This window comes from Rhamphochromis longiceps, linkage group LG23, assembly GCF_057381845.1.
Source record: "Rhamphochromis longiceps isolate RC_006_pf linkage group LG23, R_longiceps_female_GT1.1, whole genome shotgun sequence".
NCBI classification, from domain to species: domain Eukaryota; kingdom Metazoa; phylum Chordata; class Actinopteri; order Cichliformes; family Cichlidae; genus Rhamphochromis; species Rhamphochromis longiceps.
The window spans coordinates 39,000,892-39,027,144 of NC_140578.1; the positions used below are offsets into that span (position 1 = coordinate 39,000,892).

At 39.8% G+C, this 26,253-nt stretch overlaps 1 protein-coding gene across 3 annotated transcripts in view; it reads right to left on the reverse strand.

The window, feature by feature from the left end:
• The window catches only part of LOC146642537 (rho GTPase-activating protein 6-like), a 130,790-nt gene that overhangs the window by 48,881 nt on the left and 55,656 nt on the right, over window positions 1–26,253 (reverse strand). Inside the window, exon 1 of one of the 3 annotated variants that reach the window (XM_085398382.1) lies at window positions 3,355–3,721. The exons of the other annotated variants lie outside the window; for them this stretch is intronic. Within the exon in view, the coding sequence (XP_085254508.1) occupies window positions 3,355–3,396 (42 nt within the window). The 5' untranslated portion in view covers window positions 3,397–3,721. Of the gene's footprint in view, window positions 1–3,354; window positions 3,722–26,253 lie in introns of those variants that run through there. 3 annotated transcript variants of the gene reach the window in all.

Below are 26,253 nucleotides of genomic sequence, written 5' to 3' on the forward strand. Positions count from 1 at the left end.
ATGGTGCTCTTAGCTCATTAGCTAGCATCAGTAGCGTCATGTGGGGTTTATGTTTCTCTTCCTACTGGCTGAAAATTGGTTGGAAGCCCCTTCCTTTACAAACCACAGCGAAACTGGCGACCTCTGCAGGTGTGAAGTATAACACTTCACAAATAAAAAGTCAAGTAATTGTAACACAATACAAATAGCTTAGCAAGCACTGACTGAGAACTTAAGAAAGCCTGGTTATTTTTTTTTAACAATTACAACATCAATATTTAATATACATTCATGTTTATCCTGTTATCCGGACTAAAAAATGTTAAGCGATAAGATGGGATCTAGCAGTTTAGTAGTAACACCTAAAAGACAACTAGCAGGGCCGGAAGGAAAGTTAGACGCAGTGCTGTCTTAAAGATAGAAAGCTTTTATGCAGCTCAGCTGTGTATTTAAGCAGCTCAGCTGTGTATTTTTCCTTTTTCAGTGCTGATAAACCATTACATCAAGAGTGATTTGTTCCTCTTAACATTTTTAGAGTCTTTGTGGGTGATGAATCTTGCCTATGTTGACTAAAAGGGTTGCCTGTGTATCATTGTTATAATCCTCATAATACCACGTAAAACCTGTAATCTACATCTACAAAACAATTTCCTCCCATCTATCTAGTCTGGCATGAACAAAAAAAATAACAGATTTGTTTATCAGCAGCATGTAAGAAGCAGCTTGAAGAGGCATAATGCCCCCATTAATACAAGTTCAATTTCATCTGGAATTACTTCTTTGTCATATCATATCATACCAAGCGTTTACGATTTATGAGCCGACAGTGCACATCCTGGCTGAACACTCACTTGTATTTGGTTGTGATACACTGTCAGGATGTAATTCTTATGCCTTTACCGGCTGCTTTTTGTAATACAGCAATGTCCAAGTTTCCGAATGAAAGACTTAAAATGTTAACAATCAATACATCCTGTCTGAATGAATTTCACTTCAACTTCTTGTGCCCAACTCCGAAACTTGCTTATTTTTGCTTTTATTAAGTGTAGAACATCTAGAGAAACTATGCCAGATGTGTCCATACAGCCTCAGTGAACCCACATACTCATGCACAAGCTGAAGTGAAAAATAAAAATAAAAGAACTGCAACAATGTCGAGGCAAAAGACGAAGCTATTTTTACAAGAAACTCTGACATTCCAGTGCCACTTAGCATATGTAGTCTTTACCGGACAAACATTTCCTTCAGTGGTGGCTTTTAATTAATGAGAAACTATCATCTACTCTTCTGAGTCAAGGCTTACTGATTACATAGTGCCCCTAACGGTCAAAACCGACAAGAAAACAGGTTAATATGTAGGATTTACATGATTAAGCGCCATTTATTTAAAAAAAAATGACACGAAACTTAACTGCTTAAGAATTATCTTTGGGTTTGGGACAACCAACGGGTTGTAACTACCTTTGGAAAATGGTAATGTGCAAGGTTACCATACTAAGTCTAAACACTGAATAAATTTGTATTTCTAAACATAAGCCACAATCTTTAAGTTGCCTTATGGATTTAATAACCTTACTAGCTAGCATTATTAACTTTTCTTACTTGATACCACTTTAGCTTAATGTGATAACTGTCTTAAGTTTACTGTTTGAGTCTAAGTAAAGAAGACTCAGGAGAAACACTCTGCTATATTATGAGTGTTATGTTGTGACGAGCTTCCCTGTGCTCAACATCAAAAATCAAAAAGACATCAAATCTATAGGATAAACATTTCTTCACTTCCTCTTGCTCTGCCTTTGATCTCCTCCCAGTTGTACTCAACTGGAAAACGTCCACAGGGTGGCATTCAGTCGGAATGCAACTTCAATAGGAATGCCACTTACTGAGCTCTTCACCCTGACCCTAAGGGTGGTAGGAAAGTCATGTTAGATGCTTGTACTGTGGATCACATTCTTTTGGGCACTACTATTGTTTTTTTGTTTTTATCCAAACAAGAACTTAAGCCATCAATATGACTTTAAAGATGCTGTCCCCTTATTGTGGCTTTACAATTATTAAAAGCTGTTTGTGTTGCTCCAATCAGAGCAGTCATTCTGAGGGCTTTCGGTATGATTTTCAGCCATTTATTATTGGGCTCACAGATGCAGACCACAATTTCAATAAACAAATACAAATCCAGTTACATCAGATTTCATTTCTCTAGACAGACGGCAGCCACTTTAACTATCTGGTCACTGCACCAAAGCCTCATTGGCCTCTGCTGGGTGAATTTTAGGCACGTAACTGTGGGCCATGTGTTGATGGCATTCACACCACACGGGCCTGCTACAAAGCACCGATCCAGACCACAGCGCGATGGCCAGCCGAGCCAAAGAAAATTGTATTGTTTTCCAATCAGCGCTCTGAGCGTTATGAGGGCTTCTAGCCACAGAAACACTGCTCATAAACGAGCAGGCGGACCGCTGGAGCAGTCAGCGGAGGATTCCTCACCACTTGAGATGAGACAGGGCAGCAGATGGCAGGAGAAAGGGTGGCTGAGGAATCGGTGTCTACAGCAAAAACCGATCCAGTTAAAATGAACCTGTTCTGCAAAGCAACCCAAGTGGCTGCTTCACCAGACCTTCTGGCGATCTTCAGAATTCAGAAATCTGTCAAACACACGTCAAACACAAACTGAGGAACAAAAAAAACAACAAAAAAACCGCTGATGGAAACATTTTTGAAGGTGCAGTTCTCACAGCAGCCCACACCGCTCCACACGGCCTTGACCCATATCTGTGTGTTTTGCCTTCATTTGGGCCACGGCTCTTCGAGGTGTAGAATGTCAAACACAACACCTGTGGCTCTCCACAGCGAGCTGGCAACAGGTTTCTGTCTTTCTGACTTGCTTTTCAAAAACCAGGAAGCATGTGTGGTCTTGTGTGCGTGTGTGCATATGTACGCGCTCTGCGCACCACATGCCACTTAAAAAAGTTCCATCACAGGAAGTTTTTTCTCTCTCTTTTTCTTTTTTTTCTTTGGCATGTTGAGGCCCCTTTGCTCTGCTTAGGTTCAGATTTCTGATTCACACCGACTGAGTGACGTTTATGAGGTGAAAGCTCTAAAAGCTGGTGCAGAATTGGGCTTTAATTTGGCTTTGAGTGGCTGCTGATAAAATAACGGTAATTCTCCGTGGCACTCTTTTTTAATGCATGATCTCAGATATGAGGAAAGAGAGAGAGGCTTCATATCGATACACAACTGCATCGTGCAGGAAATGAACATCTTTATCAGGCATGCGCGCAGAAACTACAAGATGTAAGCCCTCGAGTCTCAGTGCACGCTCCAGTCGCTGTCATTAATCCACGGCTAATAAACCTGAGGGGGGGTACTTACAAGATAGGAATTCTGCCTGTCGAAGAACACGGAGTCTCCCATCGTCCCGAATAATTATCCACATATAGTAAATAATGCAGCTTCAGTAAATGATATCCCAAGTCTCCCCCTCCAAAAAAGAAAAGTGTCTGTGCGCGTCAGGAAATGTGTCCGCAGGTCACTTGTGCGCTCTGCTTCTTCTCACATTAAAAGACAGCGAAAGATGTTGGAAGTTTGGAGACTGCGAGTCACAACAGAACCCCTTTTAAGAATTTCCACAGCAGTGAAAAGCGCGTGTCAGGAAACGCTCTGTGCCAGAAGGGACACCATAGCGCGTAACGCGTAACGGATCCATACTGCGCGCCCCGCAAACTGTTGTGAAGACAGATGCTGAACCAGAGCGAAGAGAAGCGAGACAGCGAGCAGAGACCTACATCAAGCTGGCAACGCTACTAACTGATACTTCCGGCGTAGTTTTTCAAACTAAGACTTAACCCTGGCCTACGGATACTGTATTACCAGAAACAAACTAAACAAACTGCAGTTCATTTGTTGACTGGAGAAACGTGTTTCTATGTTAATCCCTGTCTTAAAGCGAAGTAAACCTACACAGCTTTTTTATGTTTTTATCTTTTGTGTTAAGCACATTGAGTTTGCCCATAATGTTATGTGCTATATAAATAAATCATAACTCCAAATCAAAGGGGGAAAAAAACACAATAACTACACAGGCAAGCTTATACTATACCAGTACATTGACTTTTAACTCATGAGAACCATATATGTGCTTTTATTTTGATCACAAAGTCGCCTCTTTCCGGTCTATTCAGCGTTTTTCTGGGTACTCGATGCTTAAAGCCGGAGAGAGAAAAGCAAAGGATGGGCGGGGCTCTGAAGAAGGAGGACCAGCAGTGCAAAAGCTTTTGATTATCAACAGCAGGGTAGAACAAATGTTTTCATGTCAGTGACCCACAAATGGAGCTCCACAGTTTATAAGATTTGACTGAAGAAACCCCATACTGGGAGGGTTTTCTTTGTGGATAGCTCATAATATGGAGCTATACGTGCTGTTGCAATCAGGCTGGCAGAATACTCCCCAGCAAAACTTCACTGTTTTTTGATAAAAGTTGAATCATAACAAATAATAATAATAATTAAAAAAAAAAAAATCTCCTGACAGCAGATTCATTTCTGCCATCCTCACTGGAAAATTAAAACAAACAAAACAAATCAACTTGTTGGTCAAGCTAAAAACAAACTCCTTTAGGGAAAGTTGGCATGTCAAAGATGCAACATTTCTTCCAGCATTGACAAATAGCTCGCTGTAAGCCTAATTACTAAAAGAAATAAATCACAGAGGCGAGAGTGTAACAGATGAACCGCAGAGCTGAAACTGTGATCGAGTGCTTCCATTGTAACACTTGGTAGTAATTTTTGTTTATGAGCTTTCCCCTTTGCAAATATGCTTTCAAGAGAGACCATGAAAGGCAAGTGCCCCTACGCCCTGCCACCAAACCCCCTCTCCACCCTCCCCGCTGGTGTATTTCAAATAAGTTTGTGAAATACTTAATGTGGAACCAGCGTTGAGCAATCTGTGTCAAAACTACTCCACTTGCATCCTGTAGTATCTGCTGTTATTGTTCCATCAATTCACTTGGTAGACATGTTTAACCAACTCAGTCTACTTTATTAACATTTGTCAGGCCTCTTTGAATCCTCCTGTTTACATGCGTCAGTGTGTAACCCGTTGCTTCCTGTCAGCTTACTTGTAAAATGATGTTACAGGAATACTGCCTCAGACTCTGCATGAACGATAGATGTAGCCACCATGACGTCATCCATTGTTTATAAAGTCCTGTTGTGAAGCACTGGTGTGAGCATTTTGTCCATTGCCAGACTTAGTTTTTGGAAGCCAGATGTGTTTAGGGGAAAATTCTCACTGTTAAATTACAGGAAAGTTATGTCAAGAGTACTGTTTTATTCGGAAAACACAATTTGCAGTATAATAGTGGCAGCTGTTTGATTGCCCTGGTTCTGTTGTAGTATTTCTGCAGCAATATCCACAAATAGCTTACTACTGTAAAATGTAACAGCATATCCTCACCAAGGGTCAACCTCCGATGTGGAAGAGTTACATTATTACGCTCGAGTGGCAACAGTTGCAGTTCCTCTAATGGCCACTTGGGGCTGGTTCCAAAAAGGAGTCAGTCCCCAAAGACTCCCACGTCAAAACGTCCAACTTTACAGCAGTAAAGAGCACAAAACGTATTTTGACATTAAACTGGATTTCTGCACTTTGTGTGTGCACTGTTTGTGCATTTGGAGTATTTTTAGCTGATCATTATAACTAATATGATGGCTTTCTTTGTGCTACAGATCATCCCAGAAGACTGTGCTTCAGTTTTGGTAAATTAAATTCTAGGATTTTATTATACTAAAATTGAACCCATAAGTATTTTGAGTGCAGATCGCTAACCCTGCTAGATAGCGTTAGCTGCTAACTTGGAACTCCAACCGTTCATCTGTCACGGTTTGCCGGGGCAAGCCGTGTGGAATTATTTAGGACCAGGACGCGGCAGCTCTGGTGCAGGTGAGTATTTATTAACGAAGGAAATACAAACAACAAAGGCACTGGGAACATGAAACTTGAACCTAAACTGGGTAAAACTAACAAAACAAACCAGAAACGAAGATGCAGGGAGGTCCAGAGAAATACACATGGAGAGATGCAGGGAGGTCCAGAGAAATACACATGGAGAGATGCAGGGAGACCGAGGGGAAACAACACAGGCGAACCAGCAACTACTATGACTGAAGACACAACTTAAATACACTCAGAGAACACAGGGAGATTACACACAGGTGGGGAACACAGCTGGGAGTGATTAATGTGACGAGACTAGGGAGGCAAACTGAAAACACTCACATAAGACGCAGACCTTCACAATAAAACAGGAACTTACACATGAAAGGACACAAACTAAGAAACGCGGACTAGATACAGGAACACACGGGCAGAACAGAGTAAACACTAAACAGAGGAAGAACAGAACCAAAATCGCAAGAAGAGAAAACACAAAACGCTGGGTCAAAAGGACCCAGGATCATGACATCATCAGTATAAGGTAACTGCTAGCTTCCAAAAACCAAAATGACAGCATCCAAAACATTAGCATTGCAGCTTCAAAATAGTCCAAAAACAACTTTATGGCTGCCTTTACCATATCTAAGTCCAATTTACTGTATATGGCTGTCATCCATTCACTGTGAATTTAGGCTGGTGTGTTTTTTTTAAACCACAGCAGTCTATCAGCTTTGATGCAGTTTCAGATTAAACCATTAAAAAATGGAATCTAGCCACTAGAAATGATGCTGGCTGAATGTTAACACTGTTCTCGTCACACATACACTGGAAAGTCCCTCATACATCCTTATCAGAGTCCAAATGAGAAAAATATTAAACCATCAAAAGGTTTAAATCAGTGATTTGTAATAAACGTTCATATTCCCATGAGTCTTTGCACTCACTAATGAAAAAGTATTGTAATCTACCATAGCTATATCCAATAGTGTGCTATTTATATTCATTTTTCCCTCAGTGGCATCAGCACTTACAGCATTAAATTGTCTTAAAACCCTGAAAATTAGTGTATGGAATGTCTGTATTTTTATAGTATTTTTACAATGTAGCTGAAAACTAAAAAGAAAAACAAAGTAACGCAAAATTAAAAAGTCCTTGAAACAATAAATGAAAAAAGTTAACATGCTTGGAAAGGTAATAAAAACACAGTCTTGGAAGCCACAGACGTCTAAGACTCCCTCTCTGCTGGCCATGTAAAGAATGCACAATAAAAGCACTTCTGCACTGGCTTTGCTTTTTAAACCCAACAGCTAACTCCATCTTTTATATACAGTCTATCAAGGCTAGTAATAGATATCAAAGTAAGTAAAGCGAAACAAAAAGAGCACAGTGAGGTTTTATCAAAGCGCTCATAAACAAACCCTTAGCAAGAGTTAATAAAACATATTTGCGCTGCTCTGTAGGTGTTATTGAGAAATATCTGTTTTCTAATCTTATATACAGAACGTGTGAACGGGTTGGTAGGAAAAATGAGAAACTGGATTCCTCTCTTATCAGATAGTACCTTTTAAAGAATGCCGAGGAGTTCATAGGAGCACTCACTTTAAAATCAGCAGATAACAGATTCCTTAACTCCCGAAGACTGACTCAGCCTTAAAGCAGGTGCTGTGGTGTACAATATACTTTGTATCTCACACAAGAATCATCAAGACACTGCACTGATATAAAGTTACCAGCTAAAAAAACACATGCTCTTGCAGACAATAGACTCCTGCTTATCAGATCTTCTCCACAAGGTTTTGAATGAGATGTGTTTATTGTTTACGACAAGTTAATCATCTTTGGATTAAATGAAATCAGCAGTGTGGTTTTTCATTCACATATTTGCACTTTTTTTTTAATGAACTTTATTTGTGCGTGTAGCTGATGAAATTTCACCTTATGATTTGTGCTGTGTGTCTTTTTTTTGTGACGTGTCCTGAGTCAGAGTTGCAGAGTCGCTGAAGCCTATCCTGGCATGCATAACGCAGGTAGATGCACATTTCTATCTGTAAAATCTCTTGTGTTTGGAATGTTGACGAGCACCAAGAACACAAAAGGAGCGCCATAAGTGAATGACTTTTTGATAGGCAAATGTTCTAATTCAAACGTTTGGTCAGGTTTTAGTCATTTAAACTGCAGCTGTAAGTACTCCTGGCAGGAGACTTGCTTACCAAAAATGACTAAACAAGTGACTCAGTGTTTAAAAAAAAAAAGGTGTTTTGTTTTGCAAATAAAAGCTCCGACTGCCCCTTTAAGGTTGCTAAAATTAACACTGGATGCTCTCCCTCACTGATAAATCTGTAATACAAATATTTCAAAAGTTGCTATAAACCAAAGGAGAAGTCCCATAACATTAGCACCACAGTTCCTTTAACGGCTACTTGAGGGCAGCTGCAAAAGTGAGTCAATCAGGAGCTTATGTCTTCTTCTATAATAACGTTATAGGGGAGATTTTTTTTTTCTTTTAAATGGCCAGTTTGACAGTGCAGATAGTTTGTGTGGTCAGCAAACTGGACTTTTCAGCCATAGCATTTCATGCAACTGTGGGACAAATAATATGGCCTATTATTGTTCTTGGTGTTAGTATTTCATTAGTCTGTTATTTAGTGTCTTCATAGCTTAGCAGTTTAAAGATTTGCCAACGCATGAAAGGTTGTGGTTTTGTCACGAACGGCATCTGATGCAACAATCTGACAAATCAACTATGTGGCATTATCAGGTGTAGCTGAGAGAATCTGCTAGTAGTTAGCACTATTTAGCTTGACATATAGCAGCTATTGAAGCGGCTTGCTAACAAAGATAGATAGCAATAGTTGCTAAATCCACACTCCACCTTCTCGATGAAAATACTGCAATTTCTTGCTCAAATAAATGAATAAATCATGTTACAGCTTAAAAGTGTAGCAGTTGCTATGGCCGTGTTTACATTGTTTAGATACAGTCTATGGTCAAACTCTGCCCACGTATTTTTATGTTCATAAATCATCATATCCCCTTTTTTGTTAGTTTAATCTTTATGTAACTTAAGTACACCTAACCTAAACTAGTTAAATTGCTAGTTTATATATATATATATATATATATATATATATATATATATATATATTTAGCATTACTACTAAGAATTAGTAACATTGTTGCCTTCTGTCTCTTTTATTTTATTTGTCCATTTTCTTTTGCTTATCCATTTCAGGGTTACTTAAGGTCACAGGGCAAGAGGCGGGGTACACCCTGAACAGGTTACCAGTCTGTCACGCATACACAAAGACAACAATTTACGCACACATTCACACCTTTCGTGAATTTAGTCATTTAGAATGATTACTTAGGCCAATAGTGTGGGAGGAACTCCAAACAGAAAGGCCTTTGATTTGCAAGAAGGCCCTGGTGTATATGTGTGGGTGTGTGTTTAATGTCTTCATCCAGAATGTGTCAGAAAACCCACGCAGGAAGAAAATAAAATTGAATATTTATAAAATATCAGACTAGATTCTTGATAATAATGTACACGATTAAAGGAGGGGCAAAGATTTACAGGTGAACTATACGATCTAACACATTTTAACGAAGGGAAGTTCAGTCTTTAGCACCACAGTTGTGTTTAATGGCCCTGAAGGAGGAGCCTATTATCTCGTAAAATGTTATTTCAGTGGTCCTGTGGCTCACACACAAAAATGCACTGAGCCTGTGATAGATGCTAAAGGAGAGGCAGTGCAAAGGGGAAGAAGAAAAGCGAGGAGAGCAGAAATAGATGGACATTAATGTATGTATGCACAGTGTGAGTTGGTGGGGCTCAGTTTACTGCTGCATGTTAGAACAAGATTAAATTGTTCACGAAGGACACTGTAGAGCAAAGCCTGACTCTACACGTCCCCCCTGAGCCGACCATCGCTCCTCGTATCATCATTAAACTGTTAAAAGGATGCTGAAAATGAGGCTGCAGGTGATTATATATCACCTTCAAAGCACGCTCCAGATTTTCCACTGTTGAATTTGGCTCGGTGTGTTTTTGTTGATGTGTAATGTCTCAGCGATTAAAAGTCGATCTCGAGAAGAAACGGCTTGAAATTTTGGGGTGTGAGAACAGACGGCGAGGATTATTTTCAGTGATTTATACTTATGTTGTGATTTTGTATGCCTATTCTCAAGCAAATTAAACACCAAAACAGTAAAAAAAAAAAAAAAAAACAACCCAAAAAACATTGAATGCAATATGCAATTGAATATTTTACAGAGAGAACATGAGGCCGGACTATAATTCCAGTTCTATATGGTTTATGGCTTTGCAAACTGCAAAAGTTCATGTTTACATTGTTTATTTCAGGAGGAGCAGAGCCCTCCCTCCAAAAGCCTGAATGCCTGAGTTGTGAAATCACTCCATTAAGTGGAAAGTGTTCTGTTAAAGTGCTTTAAGACGATCCAGTATAAGAGAGAGAAAATCCTGTGAGGCCTCGATCTGTTTAATAAACACTCACAAAATAGATGTCACACGATAAAGGCATTTGCATCGCCTCATTCTGTGGATGCTGGGTAAAAACAGGTTTAAAAGCAGAGGATATTTCATGCACGTTATGTATATAAACTGAAGCAAATGAGGAAGGACCTTCAGCCTGCATTCTTTGATTGATCTGCATAAACTAAATGGACTTCAGCTATAAATACAATATCAACTGATTAAAATTTAGTCACAAATAAATATGCCTCTGTGAAGTCTAATAATTTAAATGAATCAAGCCAAAATAATAAAAAAAAACATGGTTTTTAACAGATCAGGTGTGTGTTAACATGATGTCACAATCTTCCCAAGAGTGGACATCCCGCCAAATTCAGCCAAAGGTCAGACTGTGTAATGCAAAATTTTAAAAACCCCAACAGCTCAGATATCTCAGACTTCTCAGGCCTCAGTTAGCATGTTAGGTGTGGAAGTTCATGATAATGTCGTAATGTACTAGACCAAAGTTAATGTTTGGCACTTATTAAATTCACAACTGGCAAATACCAGACACAACTCTCAAGCACGGTGGTGGAAGTATGATGATTTGGGCTTGTTTTGTAGCCACAGGACTTGAGCAACTTGCAGTCACTGAGTCTTCCATGACCTCCTCTGTATACCAAAGTATTCTACAGTCAAAATGTGAGGCCTTCTGCCCAACAGCTATAACTTGGCTGATATTGGGTCATGCAACAGGCCAATGAATGAAGGTGCTGGAATGCTAAGATTGGCCCTCAAGAGAGCTACACATAAACCAGGGATTTCCAACTCCAGGCCAGCGCCCTGCAGGTTTTAGATGTGTCCTTGATCCAACACAGCTGATTTAAATGGTTAAATTACCTCCTCAACATGTCTTGAAGTTCTCCAGAAGCCTAAGGCTGTTAGGGAATTAATCATTTGATTCAGGTGTGTTGACCCAGGGTGATATCGAAAACCTGCAGGACAGCGATATATATATATATATATCTATATATCTATAGATATATATACTTAGAATTGTACAAGATCAACAGGACCCTAAGAGCCTTCATCAGGAACTCAATGGGGATGTGGCGTACAACACTGGAGGCCAACTCCAAGCCCATAGCACAAGTCACCATCAAGTGCGGGATCTACCAAGGAGATACTCTGTCCCCACTGCTGTTCTGCATAGGCCTGAACCCCCTCAGAGAGATCAGTAACAAGACTGGCTACGGATACTGACTACGGAATGGAGCAGTTGTCAGCCACCTCCTGTACATGGATGACATCAAGCTGTATGCCAAGAGTGAACGAGACATCGATTCACTGATCCACACTACCAGGCTATACAGCAATGACATTGGAATGTCGTTCGGACTGGAGAAGTGTAGTCGAATGGTAACAAAGAGAGGGAAGGTAGTCAGAACTGAGGGGATTGAACTACCAGAAGGCAACATTGCAGACATAGAGGACAGTTACAAGTACCTGGGGATCCCGCAGGTGAATGGGAACCATGAAGAGGCCGCTAGAAAAACTGCAACCACCAAGTACCTGCAGAGGGTCAGGCAAGTCCTGAGGAGTCAGCTGAATGGTAAGAACAAGATCCGGGCCATCAACACGTACGCCCTGCCCGTGATCAGGTACCCTGCTGGGGTAATAGGCTGGCCAAAGGAGGAGATAGAAGCCACTGACATAAAGACAAGAAAGCTCCTTACCATGCATGGAGGGTTTCACCCCAAGTTCAGCACCCTGAGGCTGTACGCTAAGCGGAAGGAAGGGGGCCAGGGACTGGTGAGTGTCAGCACCACAGTCCAGGATGAGACAATGAACATCCAAGAATACATTGGGAAGATGGCCCCAACTGACCGAGTGCTCAGTGAATACCTCAGGCAGCAGAAACCCAAGAAAGAGGAGGGAGACGAGGAACCATCATGGAAGGACAGGCCCCTGCAGGGTATGTACCACCGGCAGATAGAGGAGGTGGCTGATATCCAGAAATCCTACCAGTGGCTGGACAAAGCTGGACTGAAAGACAGCACAGAGGCACTAATCATGGCAGCACAAGAACAAGCTCTGAGTACAAGATCCATAGAGGCTGGGGTCTATCACACCAGGCTGTGTAATAGTGATGGGTCGTTCGCGAACGAAATGGCTCTTAGAGCCGGCTCCTTATCGCGAGCCGTCACGTGGGTTATTTTTTTTTTTCTTTCTCTCAGCCTCTCTCTCTCGCACTTTTTTTCCGTTTCACTCTGCACGCGAGCCTTGTGCTTTACGCTGGGCAGAGGGGGGAGGGGCGGTAGTTACACTCAGTAGCACAGGAACAGAGCCAGAGAGAGAGAAAGAGAGGCAGGGACAACAACATTAGAAAGGTATAGTAATCATCCACAACTATTTTCGGTTGCAGATGATAAAGGATTGAGAAAGTTTATTCATGCAGGTCCATATGACAGAGAATATGCATGTTCTTTTAGTTTTCATATTATAATTTATATTTAATTGTGTTGTGGTTTGCAGTGTTTTGTGTTCTTTTCACTTTAAATTTGTGAAAGGAAAAAGCTGAAAATTTAAATAGTTAAAAGTTGAAATGTGAATAGTTGATTTTTGTATTATATGATTTATTTATTACATTTTATGTGGAGTGAATAAATAAAAGTATATTTACGGTGGCCCCTAGAGACAAAGCACATACAAACTTCAAATCACGTACGAACTCTGAAGCATGTACAAACTCCAAAACACGTAAAAACACGTACAAACTCAGAAGCACATAAAAACTCAAAACATGTACAAAAGACAACAGAAGTGCTCCAGGATGCTGGGCGCAGTGTTGAGCCTTTGTTATCTTGTGGCTACACAAGCCAGCAAGTACCAACGACCGGATTTGGTGTGTGGTAATCAGAATCAGAATCAGAAAGGGGTTTATTGCCAAATGTTGAGCAGGTTTACAACATTAGGAAATTGCTGCGGTGCTTCAGTGCAAACATAGTGTCATAAATAGCACTTAAATAGACATGAAAAAATAAAAGTAGGGATAAGAATTAAAAGTGCTACGTAGAAAATAACAGGTAATAACAGGTAAATGAACTTTTTTTTAAATTATTTGAATATATATATATGAGTGCCTGTGTATAAATACACAAACAAATACACACATGCTTTCAATTGTGTAATTTAAGTGATCTAGTAGCTCTGCTTTGGAAGTTCAGTTAATGCTAGAAATGTGTTTTGGAGTTTGTACGTGTTTTGTCTCTAGGGGCCACCGCATATATTTATATATAAACATATATAAATAAAACCACTTGTTTTTACGTTAGTAATTCCTTTTGTGCATAATTTTATATTATTGTTAATAATAAATTATTAAAGCAACAAAACAACCTGAAGAGCCGGTTCGGAGCCGAAAGAGCTGGCTCTTTTTAGTGAGCCGAACCGAAAGAGCCAGATCTCTAAAAAGAGCCGGAAATCCCATCACTACTGTGTAAAGATGCCCCAGAGACAATCCAGCACATAACAGCAGGGTGCAAGATGCTAGCAGGCAAGGCATACATGGAACGCCATAACCAAGTGGCCGGCATAGTGTACAGGAACATCTGTGCCGAGTATAACCTGGAAGTCCCAAGGTCAAAATGGGAGATGCTAGGGCTGGGCGATATGACCCAAAATTCATATCTCGATATTTTTTAGCTGGATGGCGATATAAGATATATATCTCGATTTTTTTTTTTTTAAAGCCATAAGTTAAGAACAAAAAGAGAGTTCTTAGTCACACTGTGTCCCAGATGTCACACGGGCACTTTTATTTACATACAGCGTAGATGTACATGAAGAAATTACTCAAAAATAAATTATCAGCATTTATTAAATAATCATGGTCCATAAATAAAAGAAAACAATGTTGTTTTTGTGCATAACAAAAAGCTCACAATTGTGCAGTCAAAATGTAAACTAATAGACGCTGAGCATAATAACAAAGAGACAGATTTCACAGCTGCACCACGTCTCTGAACAGGTGCCATTTGTGGTCCTTATACACACACAGTACGTATCACTCCGCGAGGCTCCTCCTCGGTAGCCGTAATCCTCCGACAATCCATCAAGCGGTGCAGCTCCGTAGCTTAGCAAAGTCATATTAAAACATTTTTTGACAGATTGCTGAGCGCTGTGTACCACATAAAATCGGTTCGCGGTCAGTAAGCACAACCAGAATTAATACATAAGGCGCACTGTCGATTTTTGAGAAAATGATAGGATTTTAGGCCGTGCAGCCCCTCCGGGCTGCATGTCGTTAGCGCGGTTAGCTCGCTAACATGTTGACGCCGTCCAGCCCCACGCACGGTAACTCGCTAACGGAGATTTTCCGCTTTCATCTTGTCATTGCCTGCAGGTGAAGCTATGGGGGAGGCGGAGTTGTGTTCAGTGAAGGAGAGGCGAGGCCGAGTAACGTTGCGTAGAGACAAAAGTGGACGAAAGAGAGGCAAACCTGCGGCTCCACAAGTATAATTATAACATAACATAGACTATATCAATATAAACGATATTGTCACATCTTATATCTCGTATGAAAATATATCGATATTTTTAAAAAACTCGATATATCGCCCAGCCCTAGGAGATGCCCCCAAGGGTGGTGGAGAATGACCGAGCTAAGATCCTGTGGGACTTCCAGATACAGACGGACAAAATGGTGGTGGCTAACCAACCGGACATAGTGGTGGTAGACAAACAGAAGAAGACGGCCATAGTGATCGATGTAGCGGTTCCAAATGACAGCAATATCAGGAAGAAGGAACACGAGAAGCTGGAGAAATACCAAGGGCTCAGAGAAGAGCTCGAGAGGATGTGGAGGGTGAAGGTAACGGTGGTCCCCGTGGTAATCGGAGCACTAGGTGCGGTGACTCCCAAGCTAGGCGAGTGGCTCCAGCAGATCCCGGGAATAACATCGAAGATCTCTGTCCAGAAGAGCGCAGTCCTGGGAACAGCTAAGATACTGCGCAGGACCCTCAAGCTCCCAGGCCTCTGGTAGAGGACCCGAGCTTGAAGGCTAAACCGCCCGCAGGGGCGTGCTGGGTGTTTTTTTTTTTATTTTTTATATATATGTTAACAAACTCTATTTATTTCCATATTTCTTAAATTTATCTTTAGTTTTCTTCTCTTTTCATTTTTTACATGTATTATGTTATTAGTTTGCAAATATATGTGTCAGTTACACATCATGCAACACCAGCTGTGTCATTTAAGGTGATTTACTTTACTAAAAGCTCAATTAAGTTCACTTTTATTTATATAACATCAAATCACAACAACAGTTTCCTCAAGGGGCTTTACATTGTAGGGTAAAGACCCTGCAATGATACAAAAAGACAAAAGAAAACACCAACAATCAAATGATTCTCTTTGAGCAAGCACTTTGGCGACAGTGGAAAGGAAAAACTCCCCTTTACCAGGAAGAAACCTCCAGCAAAACCAGGCTAAGGGACCGGCAGCCATTTTCCACGGCTGTTAGAGTGAGTACAAAAGAAAGTTTGAGAAAAACATTTAGCTGAAAATAAAATACAAACATGACTTTAGGAAAAGAAATCAACTAAAATAATACTGCATACTTACAAATCTAGCTAAAATATATACAGGAAATGAAAAAAGTTATCGACTACAACAGCACAAGAAAAAAAAACGTGAAAAACTCAGTCCACAATCACCACTTTGATTGTTAATTACATGTTGTTCTTAAGGTTTTTTCTCTCTTTCTTTCAGATGCTGATCTTTCACCTTTAGTTTCAGCTGCAAGGATGAAGGTGTGAGAGAGAAAGGGGAGCGGGTGGGGGTAAAAACCTGGGCACACATAAACGAATTTACAGCAGGAGTTGCACAAAGAGGCTCCAGGGGATGACTTCAGAACTGGGGAATGTGTGTGTGTGTGAGACAGAAAGAGAAAAAGACAGCACCGTGGATCCCTTCACTCAGGAGGTAAATAGAGAAATCACTTACAAACAAAAACGACTTACAAATTATATCTTGTCAAGGGTTTTCAGACCACATTTAAACTCTAGAGACGATCTTCATCCGGCAGTGAAAAAAAACACACCAAAAAGTTGTTTTTAAGGGGAATTGATCACTCAACATAGACCAAAACCACACACACACACACACACACACTTGCACACACAAAGTGACGACAGCATGGGTCTGGATTCAATCTAGAGGCCTCTATCAACAGACCAACCCACTTGTCCTAAATCACCATACTCTGTCCTGAGGGCCAATGAGGGGGAGAAAGGAGGGATGTAAAGTATTCTGAGTACTAGCTGTGCATTGCTTTAGCTTTCATCTCCATACCACCTCCATCAGAGCATGCTCAAAGCTACTGGGAGGACAGGACTGTTGTTCCGTGGAAATGTTTGTCCTGACAGGATACATTCAAAATTAGATAATACACACTCCCAGAATATTTCTAGCCAGTGCGGAAGATGTAATTCCTGGGGGGTTTATGGCAATTGCGCAATTTATGCGCAATTTATTTAAAATGAGTTGCAATAATGAATCCAGGCTGCCTTTTTAAGAGAATATTCTACCATTATCTCTCATGAGGAATATATCAATCAACATAGTGCCAGAGCTGCTTGTGCAATCATCACAAAATTTAATCCACTGGTTTGTGTTTGTGACGCTTGTTTGTCTGCATAAGCACAAGAAAACAGCTGGAACACATTAAAAAATGAAAATAAACTTAAACAAGAAAATGCAAACACATAAATAGATTTGTTTAACCTAAAGTTAACAGATTTTATGGAGACAGACTTTCACCTGTGGTGTCCTAGCAATGGAAATCTCCAAACTTGGACAAGTTGTAGTGACCTGAAAATGGTGTCAATGAGAAAAAAGACATAACACAAAGTTTTTTTTGATGGCAGGATATTCACATGAAACCACAGTTTGAGCTTCACTAGTTTTATGGTTCCGTATTATTTTTGCAATTTACTTTCGTTTGCGCTGATTCATTATGTTTCAGCACCAAACTACTTGGTAAGTTTCAAGAAAAGATCAGGATTTGGTTTTAAATGCAACACAAACACCCTGTTTGAATGCTCATTTTCTAGTGGGCATTAATATTATGCCACTTGCACTATCCCTTAGCCTTCTAGTAGATTAATTTATGGTGTTGTGGAGGTATGTAAGAGATCTCAATTTTCCCCTCCAACTTTAATCACTGCTTTACACAACTGAACATAGAAAACGCCTAAACCTTCACCCCCTCACTTCCCTTCACCCTGGGAGAGAGTGGAGCCACCTGGTGGTCTGCCACAGTGTCAATTTTAAAAACCTAGGTCACAATTATTGCACAAGATTTCTGGAAAACTTGACTGATAGTCAAAGTCATCGATGAACTTATGGTGTATCTATTGAAATGACCTGCGACATGATTTCCTCCATTAGCTTGTTCTCGAGCTATCATATTCATAAAGTTGGGTGTCCAGCAGTGTCCCAACAATACCCCATTAGCATTTCAGCACTGAGAGGTTAAAAGGACGAAGGGCTGAAGAGACAAATTTTCCACGTTTTTAACAATTTGCCATTAGACTGGACTGAGTGGAATAGTGGTGATCCTTTAAATTCAGTCCACTTATTTAATTCAGTTATTTCTTATATAGTTCCGGTTCACAATAGTGAACCCAACAGCCTCAGAGATATAACACTACCTCAGTTGCTCCATATCTGCAAGTACTTGGCAACAGTGGGGGAGGAAAAACTCTCCTTTAACATGAAGAAACCTCTGGCAGAACAAGCGCATTTGAAGATTGAAAGGCATGTGGACATTTGAAGGGCCTTAATTGAGGTGTATGTTCGTCTACTTTGGACTAGAGATGGACTGATCCGATATTACGTATCGGTATCGGTCCGATACTGACCTAAATTACTGGATCGGATATCGGAGAAAAATAAAAAATGTAATCCGACCCGTTAAATATCACGAAAGCACCTCACAAAACTTGCAACACGCCGTAACTCGCCTCAGAACGTTAGCACGTCGGAGCAGTATGCATCACGTGATAGAGCGGCTGTGGCATGCGGGACCTGTCGATGGTCTGGATAGCATTTGGAGCTTCGCTAGCAACCCGGCATTTCATCTCCGACAAAGTTATCCCGAGAGAAGTAAAGCAAGTGTGTAAGTCCATCTCTGAATGTTTGTAAAGCATTCCTGCGTTAAGCTTAACAAACGATATATGGAGCGACTGCCTCTTCTTGCTGCTACTTCAATCATGAAACTGCTTAATGATCAGCTGATCGGCTTTTCTGTCGCGACTCCGTCTCTCTTGTTTATTTTTGGCCCACTTTGCACCAGAAAGAGGAAACCAGTGGATAAACAACAGCAGCACGTTTAAGCTTGATAAGCTGTTGTTAGAATTTATTTATTATTACTTTCTACTCGAGGATCTTTTTTCTATGCAGCTGACGGCTGGTAACTGTGCAGGGGCAGATCTAACAAAGTTTAGCCAGGGGGGGCCGATAGGGCATGAACAGGGAAAAGGGGGCACAAAGACATATTTTTCTTTTTTTTTTTCTCATTTAAAATGCCTAGCTTTTAATAAATAATTATCTGACACCCAAAGTTTTAATTTGATGTAAAATATATAGAAGTCCATTACTGTATATAGTGACTATTAAGTCTAATATACCCTAGTAAGTTATAGTACTTTTTCCTTTGGGAAGGTACCATCTGTGCAGTCTGCAATTTTGTTGAAGAAAGATGTTGAATCTATTTAATATTTCTTGAAAAATAATTGATTTCTGTGCATTTTTTTTCACACTGCATCAAATTAAGGTTGATTACGTCGATTAAGCATCATGAGGTGGCGCGTGAGGGGTGGTTCCCCATTTTTTATTTATTTATTTTTGTTGTTGCTGGGAGTTGGAACCCTATTAGTTAGGTTGCTTAATATTTACGCTAAGTACTCTTTAAAATACCAGAATAGGGAGGATGGTGTAGGTCTAAGTTTATTAGATTGATCAGTATTGCTGAACTATGAAATTTTTTTTTTTTGCATACAGGTATAACAGAATAGCTTTAGTGTAGTTGTTGTTTTAAACTTGAGTATGAACTTTATATAAAATGCAGCAAGATACTTAAAAAAACAGTTTTGTTGATTAAAAACACTATATCGGATTCATATCGGTATCGGCAGATATCCAAATTTATGATATCGGTATCAGTATCGGACATAAAAAAGTGGTATTGTGCCATCTCTACTTTGGACTAGCTTGACTGGCAGGCAGCAAAACAGAGATGTAAGGCAGAGGGATACAACTGGCACTGTTTCTTCAAAGGCACATACCTGAACTATTTTGGTGTTAATATCCCTGAGCCTGGTTCTACTGTAGGTTTCTTCCTGTTAAAGGAGAGTTTTTCCTTCCCACTGTCGCCAAAGTGCTTGCTCAAAAGGGGTCATATGATGGTTGGGGTTTTCTGTGTTTCCTTTGTATTATTGTAGGGTCTTTACATCATAAAGCACCTTCAGGCAACTGTTGTTGTGAGTTGGTGCTATATAAATAAAACTGAATTGAATTAAAAGTATGCTATACTTAGTGTAATACAGGGACAATACAAAGGTTAGATAGTGATTTCACTTACAGGTTTTTTTGCCCATTAAACACTCTTCAAATTGAAAAAAAAACCCCACCATAATATAATGAAAACTTCTTTGTAAATTATTATTAGACTGTCAACGAAACAATATCATCTGGGTGGAAACATAAGACAAGCAATCTACTGTGTACATAAATTAGGTCTGAGTAATCTCACATCATTTGTTTTGGTAGCTACTGATGACTGATTGATTTAAATTAAGTGGTGGGTTCAGATTTAGCTTTTGCACACATTCCAAGCCTCTGTATTCTTTCTTAATGCTGTTTGACTCATAGTTCCTCTTATTACACCAAGCTCTCCAAACACAGGCTCTCACTATCACATGTCAGCATTCCCTCCTTGAAACAGATGCTTTTGGGTTGTTGTTGTTTTTTACTGGGACATTTCCAGTTGTTGGTTTGATGCACACCACATGAATAATTATCCAAACATGCCGGGGATTGCACATGTGTCGACATCTACATGTTAATCTTCTTTATTAGAAAACAGATTAAAAATATCCAAACAATTACAGATGGCCAGTGTGTTTTTGGTCTTGCTCCAGTTAAAATGTTCTCTTTTGCAAACCAGCCATTGTTGATTCTGTCAGCAAGTAAATGGCCTGAGTGGGTTACTACATGCGTATCAGCCTCAGAAATTTTGATTTAAGGCCAGCGCTTGACCTCTAATAGTGCCATTCACAAAAGATTTAAGTAGGAGAAGCAAACATATGTTCATTTGTGATTATCATACACTTTAAGTTTGGCTTTAAGCAAATAAAACTCCTGCAAAACCTTTTTACATCTTGATATCAAAGCATGCTTACATATCAGAGTGCGCACACACTGATTTCAGCACAGGTTTCTATTTTTTGAATGTGTGCATGGCATGTGCTGTTCAAGTCATATGCATTCCTCTAAGCCTGGGTGTTGTAATTGCCCAGCTTTCAGTGGCGTCACCACACTGACAAAATAAATCCGTTTTTCTTCTTGGTGAAGTATGTTCTCTGTCTCAGTCTGTCAGCACATCTCTATACATGTTTATCTGTGTCTGTCTCTCTCTTGATGTGACCTTCCAACCTTCCATCCATCTGTCCAGCTTTCTACCTGCTGCTCTGTCAGCGTGTTTGTGTCACTTGGTTGACAGCTTGCTCTCTGTGCATCTATAAGTAATACTGGTTAGGTTGTCTATATGCGAGTCAGGTGCTTTAAAGGCATACATACATTATTTTTTGTTATCTTTGAATCTTCAAATTCATTCATCAGGGATCAATGCCAAAAATAGCTGAAATCACCTTAGAAAAATGATCAAGCTAGAACTATGACAGAAGTCCAGTAGATATAAAACAGTGTCAGGGACAGAGCCCAGTTTCATAGCAAATCATGAAGCAGTCACAAAAAAGCAATATATATTTGTTTGCAGTCACATTTTTATTAGTCTGTTTCTTGTAAGCAGTACCTATTTTGTCCAGATAAAGTGGGTATATTTCAGCATGGCAACCAAGAAAAGAGCTACAAAATGTATTTTTGTAAAACTAACACTTCAGTTTTAATGTCTCATCCTAATCAACCTTGATTTAGGTGAACTGGCTGACTGATGATCTGCAGTGAAAGTAGGGAGAAGTTTGAAGAAAGACTGGAGAAGTTGAGGTATGCATGGGAGAGAAGAGGAATCAGGCATGATTTGTGACAGAATGATAGGCTAAAGGGAGCAACCAAAAGTAGAAGACCCTAATCAAGTCATGCCCCCCTGCCCCCAACAAGGTAGCTTTTATAACCTTGCCTAACCAGGTAGTTAGGTGGACGAGGTGGTACCGAACCAAGAAACATGTTTTTCATTAGTAAATATTAAAAAATAGCTTAAACGAAGTGTGAAAATCTAGGATATGTATGAGCGGCGAAATGATTTGCTCCACCACCACCTACTCAAACATCAAAACAATGCTTTGTTCATCCTTTAAAAGTCACGTACATGGACACTAATCAGTACATATGAAAGGGAACAGATGAAAAATAGTGTTAAGAGGCACAAATAATGGTGGGAAATTGATGTTGGGAAAATACCATAAATATTGTGTCCAGAGACAAATAATTTGATTAGGGCCTTGGTACTGAAGATAATAATATTAATCATAAATCATAGGAGTGTATTTAAAATAGATAGTCAGTGTGCATTTAATTTTCAGACACTTAAAGAAAAGGTGGATGGTTTTGAGTACACATATATACAATTTTTTCTTGTGTATCTAACTGTGCAGTTTATGAGTTCTCTGTAATAGCAGGGTACATTGCAGAGATGCTGCATGCAGTTCCAGTACTTTGAACTTCATTTTCCCCAGATTAAATTAAACTGGCCCACATTTATAGCTGACAGGCTAACTTTTCCCTTTAAACATCTTAGACTTAAATTCAGAAAATAACTCATATGGCCTCCAATCATCGTCGCTTCTTGAACGAAATTAACCGCTGCAGGCAGAAGTAAAGAAAAACAAAAAACTGCATGTGTTCTTAGTACTTTACCACCACACTCAAAATGTGTCATAAAGCAGTGCAACTATTAAAAAAACCCAGATCAGTTAACAAATGTAAAACAGCCCCACAGGAACGTTTGTGGTGGTTTACTCGGCGTAATGAGCTTTTGTAATGATTTGTTGTTCATCGTGAATCATGAATCACTCACAGATTAAGTACAGAGAATTTCAGATGCTGCAACTCAATGTGAGGTTTCAGATTTATTGGCTGGTCAACGTATAAAAACTATTTTCATGTCCTGGTGATCACTGAAATTAAATTTCAATAATACTTCAAAATAAATGACCAAGAGTGCTGCTAAGTGGTGGTGAAATTTCTTACGGATTATGGAAGGCTTATGGATTTCATTTCTGTCAGAATCTCATCTGAGGGTTGTCTTAGTACTACCGGCATCTGCATTGTCTGAACCAGCAGTGGCCATGTCGACATGATTTAATGTTGTTTTTGGCTCTGCTCTCACTCCTCTGAGTGTCACATTCTTTAGATGAAAACACTCTTCCATTCAGTTCACCTTTCAGTGTTACGCGGGTTCATGGAACTCAATCAGGATTTCAGTCGACCTTGTAAGATTGTGTAGCAATGTAAGATTTGAGGACATATTCCTAATTTTCATCCATAGTCCCTGTGCAAGGAGTAAAAAACAGAGTCATACTACATATGTACACTGTCAAAAAAAATAAAAGGAACACTTTGAAAACAAATCCAGTGTTGGAGAGTAACGGAGTACATGTACCGCCGTTACGTATTTAAAATACAAAATATGAGTATCTGTACTCCATTACAGTTACCGTTTAAAAAGGTGGTATTTAGAATACAGTTACTTTGTTGAAATAAATGGATTACACTGCGGTTTTTTCCTGTTTCATATGTTAGGCTATGCTCGCTCTATTTTTGGTAATTCCACGCCGGTGGAAACCCAAACAAAACACACATTAAGAGACTCAAATGCCCGTGTCTCAATCTCGCGTCTCATAATGACGTGAAAAAGTTTTTTTTACAATGATTTAATATGAAGGCAATAGCAGAGTGTTACAGGCATCGCCCTAAAGCAGGGGTGTCAAACTCAAATACAGAGTGGGCCAAAATTCAAAACTGGAACAAAGTCGCGGGCTAACGTTAATATTTATTGAAATATATTTATTCCTCCAGATATAAGAATGAATCTTTTCTTATGGATTCAAACACGTTTTGCTGAAAAACTATATGAAAAACTGTAAAAATATGGAACAAGCAAAGCTTAATACTAAACAATATATATATTAGCTAGTGATGGGATTTCCGGCTCTTTTTAGAGATCCGGCTCTTTCGGTTCGGCTCACTAAAAAGAGCCGGCTCTTTCGGCTCCGAACCGGCTCTTCAGGTTGTTTTGTTGCTTTAATTAATTTATTATTAACAATAATATAAAATTATGCACAAAAGGAATTACTAACGTAAAAACAAGTGGTTTTATTTATATGCGGTGGCCCCTAGAGACAAAACACGTACAAACTCCAAAACACATTTCTAGCATTAACTGAACTTCCAAAGCAGAGCTACTAGATCACTTAAATTACACAATTGAAAGCATGTGTGTATTGTTTGTGTATTTATACACAGGCACTCATATATATATTCAAATAATTTAAAAAAAAAGTTCATTTACCTGTTATTACCTGTTATTTTCTACGTAGCACTTTTAATTCTTATCCCTACTTTTATTTTTTCATGTCTATTTAAGTGCTATTTATGACACTATGTTTGCACTGAAGCACCGCAGCAATTTCCTAATGTTGTAAACCTGCTCAACATTTGGCAATAAACCCCTTTCTGATTCTGATTCTGATTACCACACACCAAATCCGGTCGTTGGTACTTGCTGGCTTGTGTAGCCACAAGATAACAAAGGCTCAACACTGCGCCCAGCATCCTGGAGCACTTCTGTTGTCTTTTGTACGTGTTTTGAGTTTTTATGTGCTTCTGAGTTTTTATACGCTTCTGAGTTTTTACGTGCTTCGGAGTTTGTACGTGTTTTTACGTGTTTTGGAGTTTGTACGTGTTTTTACGTGTTTTGGAGTTTGTACATGCTTCAGAGTTCGTACGTGATTTGAAGTTTGTATGTGCTTTGTCTCTAGGGGCCACCGTAAATATACTTTTATTTATTCACTCCACATAAAATGTAATAAATAAATCATATAATACAAAAATCAACTATTCACATTTCAACTTTTAACTATTTAAATTTTCAGCTTTTTCCTTTCACAAATTTAAAGTGAAAAGAACACAAAACACTGCAAACCACAACACAATTAAATATAAATTATAATATGAAAACTAAAAGAACATGCATATTCTCTGTCATATGGACCTGCATGAATAAACTTTATCATCTGCAACCGAAAATAGTTGTGGATGATTACTATACCTTTCTAATGTTGTTGTCCCTGCCTCTCTTTCTCTCTCTCTGGCTCTGTTCCTGTGCTACTGAGTGTAACTACCGCCCCTCCCCCCTCTGCCCAGCGTAAAGCACAAGGCTCGCGTGCAGAGTGAAACGGAAAAAAAGTGCGAGAGAGAGAGAGGCTGAGAGAAAGAAAAAAAAAAAAAAACCCACGTGATGGCTCGCGATAAGGAGCCGGCTCGCGTCGTTCACGTCAAAGAGCCGGCTCTAAGAGCCATTTCGTTCGCGAACGACCCATCACTAATATTAGCTGTATAATACCAGTAGGCCAGCTCTAATAGTAATTTGGTATGGCTTCGCGGGCCAAATGTAATTAGGCTGCGGGCCAAATTTGGCCCACGGGCCAGAGTTTGACACCTATGCCCTAAAGAATGTAGCCTCATGGGTAGGGATGGGTACCGGTGTCCGGTGCCATTGTGGAACCGGTTCTGACATAAACGGTAGTAACCAGACCGAAAAGCAGCGCACAATTCGGTGCTTCATTTCGGTGCTTTTTTTCCCTGAGAAATCTAGCCAATCACTTCCTTTCCCAGGATAGTAGGCGGGCCCAGGTATGTACGGTTTTTTCTTTAGAGCGGAGCTAAAATGCCGAAGGCGAAGCGCTCGAGAGTGTGGCTGTATTTCACAGCAAAAGATATAAACTCAGCAGCCTGCAACAAGTGCTTAAAGGTAATAATGTGCAAAGGAGGTAACACCTCAAATCTAATGAAACACATGGTGTCGCATAGCGTTTTTTTAAAAGCCGAGAAATGCACCGCATTTGATAACTTGCAGCAAGACAGCACATCTAGCACATCTGCTGCGGTGCCTGTTCTCGGAGTTAGCAACATCCAAGAACCCGAAGAGGAGAGTCCGGCCCCTAGCCCTGCCGCCAGTGTAGCGGAAATGATAACTGATGATGATGATGGCAGCAGCACCCATTCTTCTCTGGGTGAGTATCTTAATGTTGTTCGTGTGTAATTTAAGTTGAGTAGGCTAACCACGTTATTACATTAATGCATGTAAGGTGAACTAGCAAACACCGTCGTAGTTACATGCGGCTGTCTTCTTGTTTGATGGCAGATACTCCCTTCATCCTGGCCAAAAAGGCTAAAACGACGAAAGAAAAAGTGGACGAAATTCACAGGGCAGTGACAAAATTTATAGTCAAAGATCTCCATCCATTTTCAACGGTGGAGTCACCATCATTCAGGTGAAAAATGTTGTATTACTCTGACATAAAAAATAGACTGCATAATACTGTAAAGGTTAATATGTTCA